This window comes from Dermacentor silvarum, chromosome 4 (genome assembly GCF_013339745.2).
Source record: "Dermacentor silvarum isolate Dsil-2018 chromosome 4, BIME_Dsil_1.4, whole genome shotgun sequence".
Classification (NCBI taxonomy): domain Eukaryota; kingdom Metazoa; phylum Arthropoda; class Arachnida; order Ixodida; family Ixodidae; genus Dermacentor; species Dermacentor silvarum.
In genome coordinates, this window is record NC_051157.2 from 15,246,384 (window position 1) to 15,265,043 (window position 18,660).

The following is an 18,660-nucleotide window of genomic DNA, read 5'->3' on the forward strand; positions in this document are numbered from 1 at the left end:
CTCTTTTCGAGATTAAGGCCCTATAGATATAATTTGAAAGTTATTTTTATTTACCTTTCTTCAACTACTAAACACCGTTTGTTACATAAAATACAACCAACCTTTAGAATGAGAGACATACTAGTATAAGAAATAAACTTGGAAAGAGTCAATTCTGTAACACTGTAACAGTGAACTAACATGAATTTGATGAATGCAGTAGTTGTGAAGAGCATATGAATTTACTATAACTTCTTGTCTAACTGCACCCAAATGGGGCTATTGGTTTGCCTGAAGCGACAACACCCATCATATAGCCAGTCACCAGCCCAAGTTGACATACTATGTGATGTGCAGTCTGCAGTTAAAGGATGTTCCCAAATTGCTGCCTCAGGGTGTATTTCAATTCCGGCCAGCATTGTAGAGAGCTTACATTACAGTTAAGATGACAGCTTCAAGCGTAAGCAACGGAACGCACCTGGAACTGCCTGTGAAACGTTTCTGCACTATGACGCCACCTCGCATCGACAAGAAAAGGCAAGCAAAAGCTTATACTATTGCTGTATTTTACCCCTTTATGTATCCAAACCTATGAAAAACACAACATCGCTTACATTAAGAGCATAAGAAAGGGTGACTATGTTTTCCCAAGAGTAGACAACCTTCCCTTCGAGCCGCCATCTTGTTCGTACAGCAAAGTAGCCCACATTGTTTTTGACTTTGATGCTGTCTACAGGAAGCTGTCTATTCAGCCATCTACAGCTAGTATGAGCCATGAGTGGTGCTGTGGGGAGACATTGGTGTATGTCCTCGTGGTGGATGTTGGCACAAGAGTGACAAGATCTACGGGAAAGCAAGTATGGCTGTTAGCCAGCATGATTATGATTCCCCCCCAGTACAAGAATTTGCCTAAACTTCGTCCTTCTGACTTCTTGTGACTGCAATTGATCATACACACATTACATTCTGAGGTTTTACATGCCAAAACTCATTTTCATAGGAACAGCTCCCCTCATACTTTGTTCGCTTGTAATGTATCTGATGTGATTATTATTCTGCCTTTGTGTATCGTTAGGAGTATGTACTGTACAGCCTGTTCCATTTTTACAGCAAATGTTAACATTCTAAAATTCAGTCTCATGCTACATTGTATACCTGGTGTTACACTGTTTTGTATGGCTAGTATTGCTGTAGTAGTGTTGTATAAAATGCATTGTGTTAAAACTTTTCCAAATTCTGGTAACTCGCCATGATGGAAATAATGTTTGTCTTTCCATTCATAGCTATTTCGTCCATGAGGAATTCCAGCGACAGCTGGAATTATGTGAATTATTGTACATGTGCACACACTGTCTGCTGTAATACTGCCTTGCCTGGTCTTTTGGGTCACATCAACCTATATATGTAGCTTTTAGCCCAGAATGACCATCCAGCATGTAAACTGGAGAATAGAACTGATTTGATATGATTTGAAAACCACAATACGATTATGAGGCACCAAACTGAACATATTCGACAGACTACTGCATTATACATGCAACCATTCGCTATGATTACACATGCACACAGATACTTATTGCCTTAATGCATCTAGAAAAACATGACTGCTTGAAAATTTAGGCAAATAAAGACAGATGAAGCGCAATAAATGCCACAAGAACATCTGAAGGCACAAGCACAAAGATTAGGCAAATCCGCCTACTATTTATCATTTCCATGGTAGCTGAACAATCCTAGCGGCAGAGTTCCCACTAGTAATTTTTATAGGACTCTGTACGAGTGTTCTAGTATACATATAAGGTAGCTTGTCTCCGCAAATGGGTGTGTTCTGGCCTTAGACGGCTAAATAGACAGCAATACGGACAGCTGCCATCTTAAGTTTCACTCCTATTCCAATAAAGCAGGCAAGGCAGCTTCGGAAAGACAGCACTGAAGTCAAGAACGACGCAGGCTACTTTGCTGTTCTAAGAAGAGGCTACTTTGCTGTCCCCCCCCCCGGCTCAGCAGCCTACGAAATCCCAGCAAGAAGTTCGCCTGTACACAAAAACATATTCAAGTTTTCTTGTGCGCCGAAAGTAAGCTACATGTTTCTTTTCTTTTTTCATAGCTTCACACACGCAAAGTTTTAAGATGCAGTAATAATGGTTTTCTCAAGCTTGTTTCGTCGACATGAGGAGGCATGATGTCCCGGAGATGTTTTATAGATGTGTTCCATTACTTGGACTCGGAGCTCTCTTCTGAGCAGTCTAAGTAAGACTGGCTTCAATGCTGGCCATAAGTGGAATGCACCTAATGTTAGGAGCTCAAACTAATGCGTAGCAGCCTTACCAATGGCAGTAATGGAGCGCTTCCGCACAGCCAGTCTCGGTGAGGCCAACTGGGGCAGCAGGGCTTCTTGGATGGCTGGTTGGCTGGGCAAAAGCAGGGCACCAAAGCGGCTCAGCAAGTCCCCCAGAATGTCCAGGGCCTCCAGCTGCACAGCAACGTCCTCTTGGCGCCCAATGGCCCGGCCAAGCCTCCCAGTCATCTTCTTGCACACCGACGCCACCAGGGTGCCCCCACTGCAGGCTGGCAGCTCCCCTATGACTGTCTTCAGGCCTGCATGTGGAGAATCGGGCAGTGCAGCTCATAAGCAATGCCGCACATTCAAAAATGTTTCAGGTGGCACTTCCTCCCTTAGAATTCCTGTTCTTTCTGAATGCAGTGCACAACACCACAAACTGCACAATACATATTATGGGGTAGCGTCATTTTTAACTACAACAGAGGGTGCAAGCAATGACACTGGTGGAGTTGATCACAAACCTACTGGGATTTAGTAAAGCACTCTCAAAAACTCAGTTAAATAGCTGCGCCTTCCCTATTGGAAGATACTGATTCCCACGTTCCTTTAGGAATTTCGAGCAATGACAGCCCCGTCACCATCAGGGCAATAGCAGAGGTCTCATTTCTGTGTCACTTTCCTACACAACCTAGGTACCCCGCACTGACACTCCACTGTCCATTCCCTTCCACCAGAAGACAAATAGTCTAGAGTGGAACCATTAAATGTAAGAAAAATGTTTTCAAACTAAATATTTTGGCTTCGTGTCAAATAAAACCGAGGAGCAAGTCATTACTCCCTATGAACACACGTGCACACAAACATACAGTAACCTCAGTCTCTAACATTTCACTAAAACAGTCTGCATGTCGTTCAAAAATACAGCTAAATGAGCTGTATATTTAAAATGCAAGTTCCTGTAGCAGAAATGAGATCAAAGCCGATAAAGGTGAGCATCAGAATGTAAAAGTAATCAGTCACATATCACAGTTGCCACAGCAGCAGTTGGTAATCAGTATGAGATCGAATTTACCGGTGCCGTTTCGTAGTCAGGTTTGGAGCAGTTACTAACAAAAATGGCAGTTTGGAGCAGCATCTCTCTTTTGCAGCAGTTTGGAGCAATTGGAGCAGCACTTCCATCACTGGAACTTACCTATGCTAGAGATGTCGCGCAGCTGCTCCTTTTCAGACATCATATTGTTACAGAGGCTGTCAACTATAGTCTCGACTTGGTACTCCTTCACCTTGTTCACCAGTGGGCCTAGGCTAGATTAGAACAAGCACCATTAGTTTTTCACAGAACTTTAAAATGCAGACCACTTGCTAGACACAAAGCACACACAAAACAAGAAGCTATTTGCACTCGGTGCTGTGTTTCAGGCAGTATCAATAGTTTTAAGTTATATATTCAGCAAGTTCTTCTCGCTGGAATTTTTTTTTTAATAGCTTACCATTTCACAGCAAGATTTTGTACTTCTCCATTCTTATCTTCCAAGAGTTTCAGGAGCATCTTCACTACCTGAGAACGAAACATGTTTTCAAACAGTGGTCAACAGTCCATACCGCAGTGATGTGTTATGTACTAAGAGGACACCAAAATTTCTACAAATGGTACAGCTGTGGAAAGATGCAACACACGTGCCATTTCTTAAATATTATCGTTAGCACATTTGGCTACAAAATCAGAAGCAATCAACTGCTCTCGGAGAACGCACTATAATGGCAAAACTGTCTTGTTTGGCACCAGCTGATGTGTATGAGCAACTTAAAGTAAAAGATGCAATGTGCAATCGCTTGCCTTCCTTTCACTGTCATCATCAAGTTTGATCGAGTCTTTTTGCAGTTCTTGCATCAAATCATTTGTGGCCATGAAGCGGTAGTCCTTGTCGCTGGATGTCATCTGTAACCGACAAATGTTGGTCAACAGCTTGTACCAGTTTCCAGCATTGAAAAGAAACTTCATGCAAATGCAGTGTGCTTTACATTTAGCTCCAGCTTGAGCAGAGGTGCGTAAATACTATGAGTTTTGGAGTAATACAGTAGAATTTCATTATTGCAAATTTCTCCCGAGTCCTTGGAAAATACTTGTACAACCCATAACAAAAAACAATCACAGCTAAAAAGTAAAAGCAAGACATTCCTCTGATTACTTTCGATGGTGGTGATTACTTATGGCAATTAATTTTGGCTGATAATGTCCTAGATTGCTTTTAGGACATTTTTCCTCTCAATGTTGTCAAGGAGACTTCATCATGGACAACCAAGATTTCTACGCCAACTTCCTATGTATGCTGTGGCCATGCTGCCTTTAGAAGGTCTGACTGTTGGTCTAGTTGGTCTTGCATGGCGACTATGGTACTTAGCGCAAAGTACTTAGCCACTTTGCAATAAGTACCATAGTCAAACTGCATACTCCCGCAACTGAGAGAGACCTTGAAAAGGCTTGGAAACTCGCATCATCCACCGAAACAGAACCCATTGTACTTAATGCATTCTGGCCAGGACTTAAAAGGGGCACTAAAGCTGAGCAATATATCAGTTTAGACTAGTAATCTTTTGAATAGATATTTACATTAACTTTGTGGCAATAGTTAATCATAAAAAAAAGGTCAGAGGTCTTTTTTTTTTCTTTTTTTCTTATTTCGTGCTGGAACCTCAGCACCAGTAAAATCAGTGTAAGGTCACAGAGTTCAATGCATTTTTTTTTTTTTTTCGTATTTAGAACATTGTGGCTGAGTAAAAACTTGCAAAGGTCAGTTTTTGGCTTGTTTAGAATATAATGTCATCCATCTTCACCAATAAAATATTAACTAGACCCGAGGAGACAACAATCCATGATGTCACGCCGTGCTAATGTGGGAACTTCCAAGGCAGCATTGCCCCTAGCCCCCCCTTTCATTTTTTGCATCTTTTCTCACTTACCAAGCCTCCTTAACTGGTAAGAGTGGCTTTTTTGGTAGTGTAGAATTTACTAATACAGCTCAAATTATTTTCATCTTAGTGTTTCTTTTTATTCAAAATTCATATCACCATGAAATTGTATCAACTGTGATCGTATAATCAATATCTGACAGTAACTGGACATCGTGCTATACTATTTCGTATTCAAACCAAGCAGACGGCATTTGAAATTTTGAATACTTAAACAGTATTTCAATTTTTATTGATGTGGCAATTAATGATTGCTACATCTGAAACGGAGGGATGTTAGCCATCTGCCAGATAGAAACTGATGTGAACCAGAATGCATACAACTGTATAATGACATGCAGCTAGATGAAATATGGAGACTTGTCACTTAGAATGCAACTGTTTAGGCTTTGCTGAGGTGCTGAACAAGAATGCAAGTTCAAAGCTGACAATGCCACTTTCTACTGGACACTCCAAACAGAGGGCAATTATACACAGTCCAAATATACACAGTCGGTGTCGTCCTTGGGGTGGTTATGTCTGTTGTCTACTCCTAGAGGTCCAAGTGATCCTTTAGCTGCAAATTATGCTTACCAGATTTAGGTGAATACAGTCCTACCTTTTCTCTTCTTTTTTTTTTTTTTACAATATGCAAATACTGCCAGTATAGTTGGAAAACTATTCAAGCAGCCTACGCTTAGCCCTCAAACTATTCGACTCGGTATCTTTACTTGTTTTGATCCCAAAAAGGAAATGACATAGCACACTCCTACACTCCAGTGAAGAAATGCATGTCAAAACCATAGTAGATATCAGGTGTCTCAATCTGCGGCTCCTCGCAGCCGCTTCACTTCGATGTCCTCTTCTCACACGTCGCTTAACCTTTTTGAAACACAATCACATGTCAACAGGGGCGAAGTTGAGGCAGGACGGTGCGCCGAGAGCGACCACGCTTTGCAGATATGAAGATTAAATACGACACGCAAGCTGAAGATTATTTTTTAAACTGTCCTTAAGGTGTCTTAGTTTCGTGCTGTAAATCGCTTGCTTCTAAATGGCGCACTACTGATCAAAAGTTGTCATGCAAATAAAATGCAGAGGGCGTGACAAAGACAATTAGCTGTTTACAAACACGCGTTCCTGCCGGCATCGAGCACGGAACCCGGCAAGTCAGTTTTTGGTCGCTGCATGCATAGTGCTAAATAATGCACCCTGCCAGCTGGGAACTAGCCGCGAATCAATGAAAGACAGCTGATGCAGCAATCTTGATGCGAATAATGACAAGTGCACCGCATATTTGCTTTCAATGCACCGATTAGGCTTAAACGCGATGTCACACTCCTGAAACCATCGGCTGCACGAAACCTGCGCTCGCCGAACGAGTGGTGTGAACTTACTTTTTCCAGCAGATTGGCGATGTGGTACGAGACACCCGCCATCTTTGTGTATTATTTGGCCGAAAATAAAACGATATCTACCGGCGTAAACGCCAGAACTTGGATTGTTCGTAGCAGGGGCAAAGCGCTCCGCTGCCTTCGAACTAACGTTCCCGAGAGCACTGCAGATGACCAGAGGGACGATATGCAAGGCAGGAGATTGCACGGGGGTGGTAACGCGCGACATCACCCGCTGACGCCGGAATCCGGAACTGTCAAGCCAAGCATGGCCAACTCTTGTGTTCGGTGGCGTTAGTTGAGTTGGTGGCTGGTTTCGCGGAGAGGAATAAAAAAGATGTTGATTCTCTCTCCAGCGGAGAGAAATGAAAAATGGAAGCTGTGCCACTACCACCAAGGCTCTACATCTACGTCTACATGGAAGCTGTTCTTCACACTGCAATGAAGATAGCAGCGTTCTCGCACGCTGTTTCGGCGACATGAAATATGTAACAGTGTAGTACATGTCAGTAGGTGTAAAAACTTTACCTACCGCGGGATCTGGGAAAACGCTGAATTTCCTAGAAGTTTCTAGGAAACGGTACCAAACTGTGTTCGCGTATGTTAGTGCAGATTTAGAAATCTGAGTATCGCAGCTGGGTGCCCAGGTCGGCTGCCAAACTATTTAAGCTTTTTATCAGATCCGTTGGTGCGCAAACTTTTGATGCCGACTCCACAGCAAGTCTCTCCTAGCAGTATGTGGGCCCAGCTGCCGTACACATTATATTACTGCAAATGCTGCTTACAAAAACGGATTGTCACACTGTGCTGTGCTGGAAAGACATGCTGCTGTCGTATGAATCAAACGAGTGTGTAACTAATAGCAGTGTCACACGGCGCATTTTCGATCGCGATCGGCTCCCTGGTGCAAGCTTGTGGGAGGTAACCAACCGCGGTCGAGAATTTCGATCCGAATCGGACTCGATCACGATCGAAAGTGGCCGTGTGGCACCGGTGTAAAGCCCTACCAAAATTCTGCTTTTCGGCTGCTTTCAGTATGTCAGGCTACAGCCAGCCCTCTACTGCAAGTTTAATTATAAAATGAGGTCGGCCCAAGTGTGCGCTGTAATTTGCTACTCTGCACTGAGGAAGGGGAATGAAAGAGGGATATATTGGTACAAAGATCCTAGTCGTCAACACAGCAGCATATATTTAGTCTCAAAGCTAGTCCTGTGTAACTGCTACTCTGCTCTGAAGAAGTGGAATGAAAGAGGGATAGAAGATGTTGATGAGAAGGGATATTGATGCGAAGGTCCTAGTCCTCAACACAGTAGCATATATTTAATTTCAAAGCTAGTTCTGTGTCGTGTATAAATTGTAGCATGGCCCAGTGAGTTCTATATCCCGGGTGAGGCCGACGACCCAGAATAAAGTCGCTTGAGAATGGCCTGGCATCCACGTTTGCCAGTGAAGAAGCTAAAGTTGATCACTCCTGTTCTTGGCCAATCCCCCGAAGTGGGTACGAGCCATGTGCTGAGGACATCATCATCATCATCTGTCTGTGTGTTGGGCCAACTGCCTCCTTGGTTGAGCACTAGTTGAAATCTGCAGGCAGTTGATGGCCGATGAAGTGTGTAGAGTGCCAAGTGAATGCCACACTGAAGTATCCTGCACTCTATCAAAACTAGGTTTAGGCTAGTTATAAGTTGGTTCGTTAATCTGATAGACACATAAACAGCATGGAACAAAGAAGAGTGCAGGTGTAAAAGCCCTTATAGAACACGCATATGGGCACCAGTGTGCGTTTTATACATGCCTGTACACCTCTGTACTCGTCTTAGTTCCGTGCCCGTTGCTAATCTGTTGGAGCAAAGTATCCTACACACCAAACCTGTGTCAGTGTTTGAGCTTCAGTGGCCTACAAAACTTTATTTCATTGTCAAGTTCATAGAGGCACCTGTGTTGACAATCTGGTTGAGCCCAGTGATTGGATACGAAGTTACACATCACATAGGCAAGCAGAGACTTAACAGGTCTGGAAAAAATAATGTGCACTATGGTGCCATTATGCAAGGCAACTCTTCTGCTTATTTGGTGTGGCATGCACTGTACATGAGATGTGCACAAGTGCATCATTAAGCTGCAGGATTATTGCAGAAAAACTCGAGGCAACAATCAGTAAGAAAACCCATAGCAAATCATTTATTTCACTATACCAGCTATTGACACGGAGCCATCATATCGTTTCCTCTTCAGATAACCCAGCTCTTCATCAAAGAAAGATCACATGGTCCTTGCTCTTGGCAGTTTCAAAAACCTTTTTGATGTTCTCAAACACATTCTGTGGAGCTAAGGTGGCATCGATTCTGGTGTGAAGCCCACGTTTCTGGTAATAGCCAACGAGTGGTGCCGTTTGCTTGTGGTAAGCCGACAGGCGTTTCTTCAGCGCTTCCGCATTGTCATCAGATCGACGCACCAGTGGTTCACCGGTCACCTACAAACAAATTGTATAATGGCAACATCGGTACAACAGCAGCCTGAATGGACTCTCACTAAAATACAAGAGCAACTATAGTCGGATACAACTTTAGAAGGCAGCGGCATTTTCCCCCTCAAAGGCGGATGCATACGAGCCTCCACCAATGGGCGCGCACTAAAGACTTGCGTCATAAGCCGGACGGCCGGTGTCCCCGCTGACGGAGAACATGGCAGCGGGACTATTTCGTTAGTCGCGGTGGAAAGCGGCTGCTGCGCTTCGGTCATCTGGGTGGGGCCTCTTCTGTCTTCTTAAGTTGTACCCGACTATAGGCAACAAAAATAAAAAGAGCAACAAAGCTAGCTACAATGATTTTAATACCGTAAACCAGTAAAAGTAACCATGACTCACCTGCTTCTACTGCACAAGCTACACTTTTTAGTATTTCCCATTGTCATATGGAACATGTAAAGTGAGATTTACAGATCTAAATATATTCGCTGCAAACTAGAAAAAGAATCAAAGGCCTCCTATACAACACTACAGAAACTAAACAAACTCCTCTCGCTTCCCACATTTGCAACCAAGAAATCGCACGTCACATATGAAAGAAAGACATCAGTATGCGTTATGTTATTCGATGTCGCAAAATATGTAATTATTACATGGAAGGTGTCGCAAGTCTGAACTTATTTATCACCATGCAATCAAGCATTGCGACACATTTCTTCAACAAGTGGTTACAGCTCACTGCTTGCACTCATGGCCAAAACATAGTGTCGCTTACAGGCAGCACAAAGAGGGCACAAATAATATGCCATTTGACGTAACATTACATCCACAAGTTGTAGTTTTAATATATGAAGTAGTTATTCCGTAAAAAGCACTGACAATTAAACACAACTGCACTGCAAAATGTGTGGAATGAGACTTCTATAGCCACACTACTTGCATATTAAATGACGGGAAAGTATGAAACAGAGTACAGCTCGTGTCACAAACTATTCCATAAATAAAAGGCCTGCTAATGGTTCTCTGCCACCAATTATAGGTGCCTGGTGGTTAAGTCTGATGCACAAGAAAAAAATATTGCATGCTCCCCTTTAGGCTAGACTGGGAGTCGCACAAAAAATTATAGCGTTATATTGATGTCTGTAGGTGCCACTTATTATTTCTAAACAACACCATAATGGATACTGTTTTGCCACTCGCCATAGCCATTTTCTGTGCAGAATACAATAGATGATGTTCACAACATGGTGACCTTGACTTTGCTTTCAGTAGCTGCAGTAAGCAAAACCGTAGCCTTCAAGATTGGGTTCCATTACTTTGAGGGAGCAGTCGGAGGAGGAAATGTGGACACTAGCTATAAATTGCTACATAAATTAGCATACTCGCATTTAAATATTGCCCAAAAATATTGCAGCCATGTGAAGGTGCACTACCAGCACAGTCATAAAGTGGAGCGAGCCATAAAGTGGAGCAACAAATTTCCTATAACACTTTGCCACTCGTTTTTCACAAACACGAAAAAAAAAAAAAAAATAGAATAAAGTGCTCTCACGTCATCAGTCATGGGCTTTTTTGGTGGGCTGAAGATCTCATGGTATGAGCGCCCACTCGGCAAGTGTGTCAGCCGGCCTGTAATCCTTCGGATGAGTAAGCTGTCGTCAATGCCAAACTCTACCACAGAGTCCAGAGGGGTGCGCCTCTTCTCCAGCATTTCATCAAGCTGCCAGGAGAAAAGAAGTTGAAAGCAGTATGAGCACGATCATCCGTAAACCATGCAATAGGTACAAAAAGTGCCTCAAGTACGAAGGAATAGATAATGAAGCGAGAGAAAGCATAGGGAAATCAAATGCTATGTTAACTGAAATGTAGAAATAATAAGAAAGGGAATTCTTTAGTAGCGTGACCAGCAGTGACGGGCCCTACTGCATGTGACCTGTACTGTGTGTTCTACTTTATTCTTTGAGATTTGTCATCTCGCTCCTATCCTCCCCTCCTTCCTATCTTCCATTTCTATGTTTCTGTCTCCTCCTTTCTGAAGTGTATGCAGGCGTTGTGCCCCTTCTGGTGGCAGTTGCCAGCCTTGCTCCTCGCTTTCCCTTTCCTGTGTATATTTTTTCAAATCAAATAATAATAATAAGAAGAAAGGGAAATTAAAAGTGCATAGAAAGATAGCTTGCAATAGGTGGGAGCTGAATCCACATCTTCAGCATTACCCATGCGGTGCTTTACCAATTCGGCTACCACGGCAGCCATCCTTCCGTTCACTTTCTTGTGCATTTGTGGATGTGTACAAGATTATCCATGGGGATATTAGCAGCACAGTTCGTGGCTGTGAAACATGCTGGTTATGAACAGAGAACTTTGCTCTGTAGTTTAACATGAATTTGCCATTTAAGTAACAATATAGTTCCTCAGTTGCCATTTCATAATGTTTCTAAGTTGCGGTAAAAAATGTCACCTTTGAGGCCAGGAAGAATCAGAACACAGACATTATGTGATTAGTACAAGTGTACGAAATATTTGCAAAGTGAATGTTCTAAGGTAATAAACGTGTTAGATTTCCTAAGCTGTGCAATAGTGCATCAAAAGCCACACAGCAAATGCTGTTGAGACATGCTAGATAAGAAATAAAATGCACTAGAGGCACGTTTTATCTCGACCAGCGGGTCCTATACACATTGCAAAAATGGGTAGTCGCATGCTATTTTATGTTATCACTTGTAGACTGTCCTGCACTGGTGCACCAGGCTCAGTACACAAAGCTTGCATGCCCCCCACTACCTCTGCACACACAAGGGGGAATGGAACATAAACCTACTTTAATTTTAGCTTTCATAATTTTTCACACAAACATGTGCCATTTTACTTTCAACATATCTGGCCTCTATAACTTCACTGTGGCATTGATATAATGCTGAACACATGTCCAAGACAGGAAACTCTCCAACTAAATCTGGCACTAGTGTCTACAGGAGCTGGTAGTATGGTGGTTGAGCTAGCACGGGAATGGTGGCTAGTACATGGATTTGCCTAGACTTACCCCTGTATTCTCAAACGATCGACTCGAAGCTGCCATCCACTAGTCGAATTGGAGTGCCGAGTGGAGGAATGCTCTAAAACACGGAGGTTAGTCCTTCTGGCTTCAGATAGCTTTGCGACTTGGCAAATTGATCATATTCAACAAAATATTGCAGTATACATACAACAATTTGCTACGACTGCTCATGTGCACAGATGCTGCCTTCATGTATTTAGAAAATGTTGATTGCTTCAAAATTTAGAAAAATAAAGTGTAATATGCAATGTGACAAGAATGTCTGATGCCACCAGCATGAATATTAGAAATTCACATACTGTCCACCATTCCCATGGCAACAAAACAATTGTAATGCCAGAGTTCCCTCTAGGAATTTTTGCAGGGAGCTCTATGCGTAGTGATTGGATGGGAACTACGGTTGCAGCCTCTACCACTTCTAAAATTCCCTGGCAGAACCCACCATGCACACATCCGAGTCTGGCATTTTCCTCAAAGTTGCGTTGAGCTTAAGTGAAGCGGAAAAGCAATGGGACATGCCAACATTTTGGCATCGACAAGACACACATGCGAGCACTTGGATCATTGTGGAATTCATATACTTGGTAACTTATGGATCAATGTGTGCATACAAGAAAACATCAAAGAAGTGCCCAATCTTTAGTCTTCTGTTATACAGCAAGCCAAATCCACAATATGCTGAACCAACTGAGTCGTCTGCCTGTACTCTTTAGATTTCACTGGTAACTTGACAACATAACCAAGGTAACAGGGAACTCGAAAGAAAGCACTGGAAACACATGCACACCGATACTTATACAATTGCAAGGCATTTCATGTATTTACAGTAGCAGTGACGTACTTTTTCAGCCTGAACAATGGTACGTGGAAAGCCATCCAGAAGGAAACCATTGCTGCACTCGGGTTTGTCCAAATTTTTGGCCACCATCTCAATGACTACATCATCGCTCACCAGATGCCCGCTCTCAATGGTGGACTTGAGTCGCTTGCCCAATTCAGAGCCTGAACTGATCTCGCTACGTAGCAAGTCCCCTGTAATAGCCAGTGGAGGCACAACATGAGATTAGTCGGTGTAAGCTTGAGGTTTCACTACAATGCAGACATGCTGAGCCTTCTAAATATACAAAACTGGGCGAGTTGGTATAGATGCATATTTGTGAATGGCGCAGCAAGACAGGACACTCAGCAGGACAGACAGTGCATTTGTGTGCCTGTAGTTCCCATCGTTCGTCCTGTGTTTTTTGCACCATTCACGAACATTAATAATTAATTCCTAAATACGCATTCATGTTACATGTGCCTTAATATGCATGCTACTCTGAAATTTATCCCCTGTATGTGCAAATTCAACGGCAGTTACACACTCACTTTACACATACGACACAGCTATATCCGCCATCCCAACTACATGAAACAACGGTGGCACTCGCATACGCTATGACCAAATGCAAGCTGAGCCAAATAGCCAATGTATGTGCAAAGAATCGATATTATGCATAGAAATAACTTCAGGACACAGTTTCCACGCCTCTCAAAACATGCACGCAAGGCAAAGAAGAAATGCATTTCAATTTGCATGTCGACACTGCCAACGTGTTTTTGATATATGGCCATGCCGTTCATGACGCAAAATCAAGTTTCAGAGCAGAGGTGAGCAAGACTTTATTAATTTGCCAGTAAAGGCACACGGTTGAAGCATAAACTGGACGAAAATGAGGCGTGCAAACTTGAGTTTGATCCATGTTGGAATTCACAGGAAAGCACCAAAGTAGCCGAGCATAATGTCAGTCTATTATTTACAACCCATATGCAAATTCATGCTTGGCGCTCTTAAAATCGCAGCACTTACCGGTAGCCAAGTGGCACACGCAGTACTCCTCCTTTAACTTCGGCGCCTGTTGCAAACGAATACTGCATGATTATCCAGAGCAATAGGCCAGACTCTTAATTACTCTACCTGCGTGCCCTTGCCAGATCCCGGTGGTCCAAGGAGAACGGCGTTGATACCTTTCCGGCTCCTGCTTTCGTTGGGCACGTAGCTGCCGGCATACAGATGTTCACTCTCTTTGCGTTTTTGTGAAGGAGCCATGTGCTGTGTACTCGAGGTTCTCTGGGCGATACTTCAGCCGGACGATGTAGCGGTCCTGTCGCGAACCTAGTTCACCAAAGACAGGGTCAGCAGCAAATGCTCCTCAACCTTACACAACCTCGCCGGCCTCACACACCTCACACCACCACGTCGGGAAAGGGCGCAGAAATCCGCACGCGAGCAAGAGTGGTCTGCAGAGATGAGATAAGCAAGCAATAAAAACAAAAAAAAAAGTAAGAAAAATTGTCACGAGTTTATTGTGCTACCATGCCCCGGGCTACTAGTTTTCTTACGTAAGCAATGTTAGCATTGCAGACAGTTTTCCAATTCCAACTGACATAGAATAAGAAACTGAAAATAACGACGGTTACAGATAGAACCTTTCACTATCACCATCACCATATGACCGTCTGCTGCTTGCTGCTTCCGCTTCCGTCATAGGCTGCACGTGGTGGTGCGAAAAGTTGTCATTGATGGCCGTCTACGAGATCGTGGTCAATTTTCTTTGCTGTTGACAGTTGAAAACCCAGCGGTTACTTGTGCGGCTTTTTCATCGAGGTGTCTGAGTGGTTATGCGACTGTCGAGAAGATTCTGAGGAACCACTTGCGTGCTGTGCTATTTTAGCAATGCCGAAAAGGTCTGTTGTCATCCGATCCAAAACACGATGGAAGCCTGTTGAAATAGAGCCTTCAACCGTTCAAAACCTAGAATGGGAGGGCTTCTCGGGCCTCGAAGAGCTGACAAGCTATGACATTGTGCGTCAGGAGGAGTCTTTAAAGCGATCTACCGATACTCCCGACAGGCCTGCTAAGAAAAAGAAGCGAAAGCGAAAACGCGATGGTAAGCCGGCGGGAACCAGCAGCGGCTCTGTGCACAAAAACGCGGAACCTTCAACAGTAGCCCGTGATGATGCAGGGAGTGACGATGAAGGTGCAGCGTGTCTGCGTGAAAAAAAGCTCAAGTGCGAGGGCCCGGACATGTCTTCATGGCTCAACTGCCATGTTCCAGAACCGGTGTTGCGAGCGTTGGCCGAATTGAATTTCACCGAGCCCACTGAAATACAGGCACAAACTTTGCCAGCCGCCATTCGTGATCACTTGGACATCATGGGCGCAGCAGAGACCGGCAGCGGCAAAACACTCGCTTTCGGCATACCTCTCCTGCACCACATCATGGAACGGAAAGCACGGCTGTCCACAGAGGGCGATTTGAAGGCCATGCCTCTCCAAGCTCTGGTCTTAACGCCTACGAGAGAGCTCGCCATTCAGGTGACGCGGCACATTCAAGATGTGGCGAAATACACAAACGTGCGCGTCATGAACGTCGTCGGAGGTCTTTCGGCGGAGAAGCAGCTGAGACTTCTTAAGCGCAAGCCCGAGATCGTAGTAGCTACGCCTGGCCGCCTCTGGGAGCTTGTCGACCAGGGAGCGCCCCACGTGTCCGACGTGAGCAAAATCCGCTACCTAGTCATTGACGAGGCTGATCGCATGGTTGAGAAGGGTCATTTCGAAGACCTTACACGGTTGTTGGAAATTATGAATGCACCTTCCGAAGATGAAGAAAAACGCCGCCGCCAAAACTTTGTCTTCTCGGCGACCCTGACCATGGTCCACGAATTACCGAGGCGCATGAAGAACAAGCCCAAAAAGCACAAGCTGTCTGAGAAAGAAAAAGTTGAAGAGCTGATGCACACCATCGGTATAAGTTCAAAACCAAAAGTGGTTGACTTGACCCGGAAACTTGGAACTGCCGAGTCACTGTGTGAATCGCGGATTGTGTGTCCCTCAGTCGAGGACAAAGACAGTCGGCTGTACTATTTCCTCTTGGCACATCCAGGGAGGACGTTGGTGTTTTGTAACAGCATCGACAGTGTACGCCGTTTAGTATCTGTGCTGGACTTGCTGCAGCGTTCTCCACTTCCACTGCACGCCTCCATGCAGCAGAGGCAACGGCTCAAAAACCTTGACCGCTTCAAGAGCAATCCATCTGGTCTTCTTCTTGCCACAGACGTGGCAGCGAGAGGCCTTGACATTCAGGGCATCCAACATGTCATTCACTTTCAAGTGCCGCGAACAGCAGAAGTCTATGTTCACCGTAGTGGCCGTACTGCACGGGCCAAAAGTGGTGGACTAAGTGTGATGCTCATGGAACCACGAGAGTTGCATTTGTACCGCAAGATTTGCAAAACATTAAACAGGGATGAAGATCTTCCTGACTTCCCTATTGATCTGAGCATGCTGAAGGCAGTGCAGAATCGTGTTGAGCTGGCAAGAAAGCTTGAAGCCGAAAGTCATAGAGTTCGCCGGAGCAACTATGAGGACAACTGGCTGCAACGTGCTGCCAAGGAGATGGAGATCGACCTTGACAAAAAAATGCTTTCAAACACCGATGAAAGAAAGAAGGCGGACACAAAACGCAAGCTTAAAGCAATGCAGTTTCAACTTTCTGAAATGCTGAAGAAGCCTCTGTTTCCTTCTGGTTTCTCTGGGAAGTACTTGACAAAGCAAGGGACTCTGGAAGTGCCCAAGTTGCGCATGGACGAGGCAGCACTGGAGGCTATAGAAGCATGGAAGAACAAGAAAAATGCCGTGGCTGCACCAGCAGAAGGTGCATCCAAGATTAAGCAGAAAAAGAAGACCAGAAAATTTCCCTTGTGGAAGCAGAAAGCAATTGGTAATAAACAAAGTAACCAATAAAGTGCAGAGGGCTTAGTTATGAAGGCCAGTGTGGAGGTATGTGTTTTCTGTGTGCCTTTGAGTAACTGTTACCCAAGACTTTCAAGTACCTATTTCATCTGCATGGCCTTGAGTGATATCAGTTTGCCACGGCAAGTAGTATAGACAGGACAGCTTATTGAGAAAATATTGACACAGTTCTTGTTATCCCTACAAGTTGGCACTAAATTTTTCCATGCCCGTGTGTGAAGACATTTTGTGCAGTACGAGCATGTTTTGCATGTCGGAACTGTGCATGCACCTGGGGAGGTATTCTGTAAGTGTCCACTTAGCATGTCCGTTTCATCTACTGCTGAAGTGCTGATTGGCTGAGGTTGCCTGCCTCCTCCTGACGCGTACACCAGCCCAGCCAGTCAGAACTTCAGCAGCAGACATGTCCGCAGAATAACCCCTCCCCTCCCTGGAAAGGTTGGTAAATAATCGTAAAGTAAGCAATCAGTTGTTAGTGCTATTGCATAGTACTCAGTAATGCAAAGCTTTCTTGTCAAACAAGCTTAGAGCTCCTAGTATCACTAAAAACTGACAAGATTGATGAATAATGTGGCTAACACATTTGAAATTAAAAAGGTGCTTTAATGCTTCTGTACCATGTGTTCCATAAATTTTCAGTTTATGCGTGTCCTATTTTCCTATTGCCATTTCATTTGATTTATGCAGTTTTCATTGGCAAAAAAGTTCCACATGCCTTAGAACCAGCAAATAACTGATGCTGTACAGCTACAGAAGTTTTCTGCCATTTGGCAAGCATGTTTCAAAGCTATTATTTGTAACTAGATATAGGGAAGCATACATTAAAGTAATGCGTTTTTGACAAAATTTGTATTTCTTGAGCTACACATCTGGGGATGTAAGCCAATTTAACTTTTCATCTTGGTTTTACGAAAATGGGTACCTGCCTTATGAGGTCAAATGTAACACAAATGCGTATGCAGGGGGGGGGGGGGGGGGAGGCCAAACTATCCTGCAATGCATCCTCCCCCCCCCCAATCCAACTTTTCTTGTTTGACAGAAGTTTGATTGGGCCACTTGCTTTTGTAATGGGGTCTGTATTTTTAGAATGATAGCTTTACTACTACAGGTACAGACCCAGAAAACGCCTGGTTCCGTAAATGTGACCTTCAAGCTCAGCCAAGGTGAAATTGGGACTTAGCCTGCCACTACCGGCGGCTGTGTACGCCGCGTGGGCGCCCATATCTTGAAAACGATCGGCGATGTGTACAAAATGTGCTGAGTGCTGGTAGCTTCGTATGCGCTGTGCTTTCGACGCTTAGTTTTCATTGAAGCAAGACGCAGCATGAAGGTCAATTCGCTCACTGCTCCTGCCGCGCAGCATCTGTGTGTTGTCTTGTGGTGCAATTGTAGATGCGGTGGTTGCTGACGGCGCCAAGCAGCGTCCGTGTCCTTTCCCAAAGCAAGCAAAACCGTGCTATCGGTCGACAAACTTGGTTTAACCGCATTCAACCATGGCAAATGTTTTCATATTTAGCCCGCATTGACCCATTAAATGTTTCCAAAGCTTGCCATGTTCAATCTTTGGCTCCTTTGGAACACAATGTAGTCTATCTTTATTGTTAAATAATTAACTAGGCCCTAGACGACGCTGTTAAAGTCCATGATGTCACAGCGAGCTGGTGCAGGAACTTCTCGTCTCTTGTTATTGCGCTTTTTCTGGCTTACCAAGTGTCTTATCGTGGTAAGAGTGGTGTT

At 44.2% G+C, this 18,660-nt stretch overlaps 3 protein-coding genes across 3 annotated transcripts in view; 1 reads left to right on the forward strand and 2 right to left on the reverse strand.

The window, feature by feature from the left end:
• Nucleotides 1–6,784, reverse strand: part of LOC119449498 (cullin-associated NEDD8-dissociated protein 1-like) — a 78,851-nt gene extending 72,067 nt beyond the window's left edge. The window contains 5 exon segments of the mRNA XM_037712681.2: nt 2,308–2,577; nt 3,456–3,568; nt 3,754–3,821; nt 4,101–4,202; nt 6,610–6,784. Coding sequence (XP_037568609.1) covers nt 2,308–2,577; nt 3,456–3,568; nt 3,754–3,821; nt 4,101–4,202; nt 6,610–6,651 — 595 coding nt within the window. The 5' untranslated portion in view covers nt 6,652–6,784.
• Nucleotides 6,785–8,763: 1,979 nt separating this feature from the next.
• LOC119449500 (adenylate kinase) lies at nt 8,764–14,420 on the reverse strand. The gene is made up of 5 exons (XM_037712684.2): nt 14,086–14,420; nt 13,978–14,023; nt 12,970–13,160; nt 10,626–10,793; nt 8,764–9,079 (listed from the first exon to the last, which is right to left on the reverse strand). Exons 1-5 carry the CDS (start codon nt 14,215–14,217, stop codon nt 8,858–8,860), a joined length of 759 nt encoding a protein of 252 aa, XP_037568612.1. The 5' UTR covers nt 14,218–14,420; the 3' UTR covers nt 8,764–8,857.
• Nucleotides 14,421–14,649: 229 nt separating this feature from the next.
• On the forward strand, nt 14,650–16,949 carry LOC119449499 (ATP-dependent RNA helicase DDX24). Its single transcript, XM_037712682.2, has one exon. It carries the CDS (start codon nt 14,845–14,847, stop codon nt 16,912–16,914), a length of 2,070 nt encoding a protein of 689 aa, XP_037568610.1. The 5' UTR covers nt 14,650–14,844; the 3' UTR covers nt 16,915–16,949.
• Nucleotides 16,950–18,660: the final 1,711 nt, after the last annotated feature.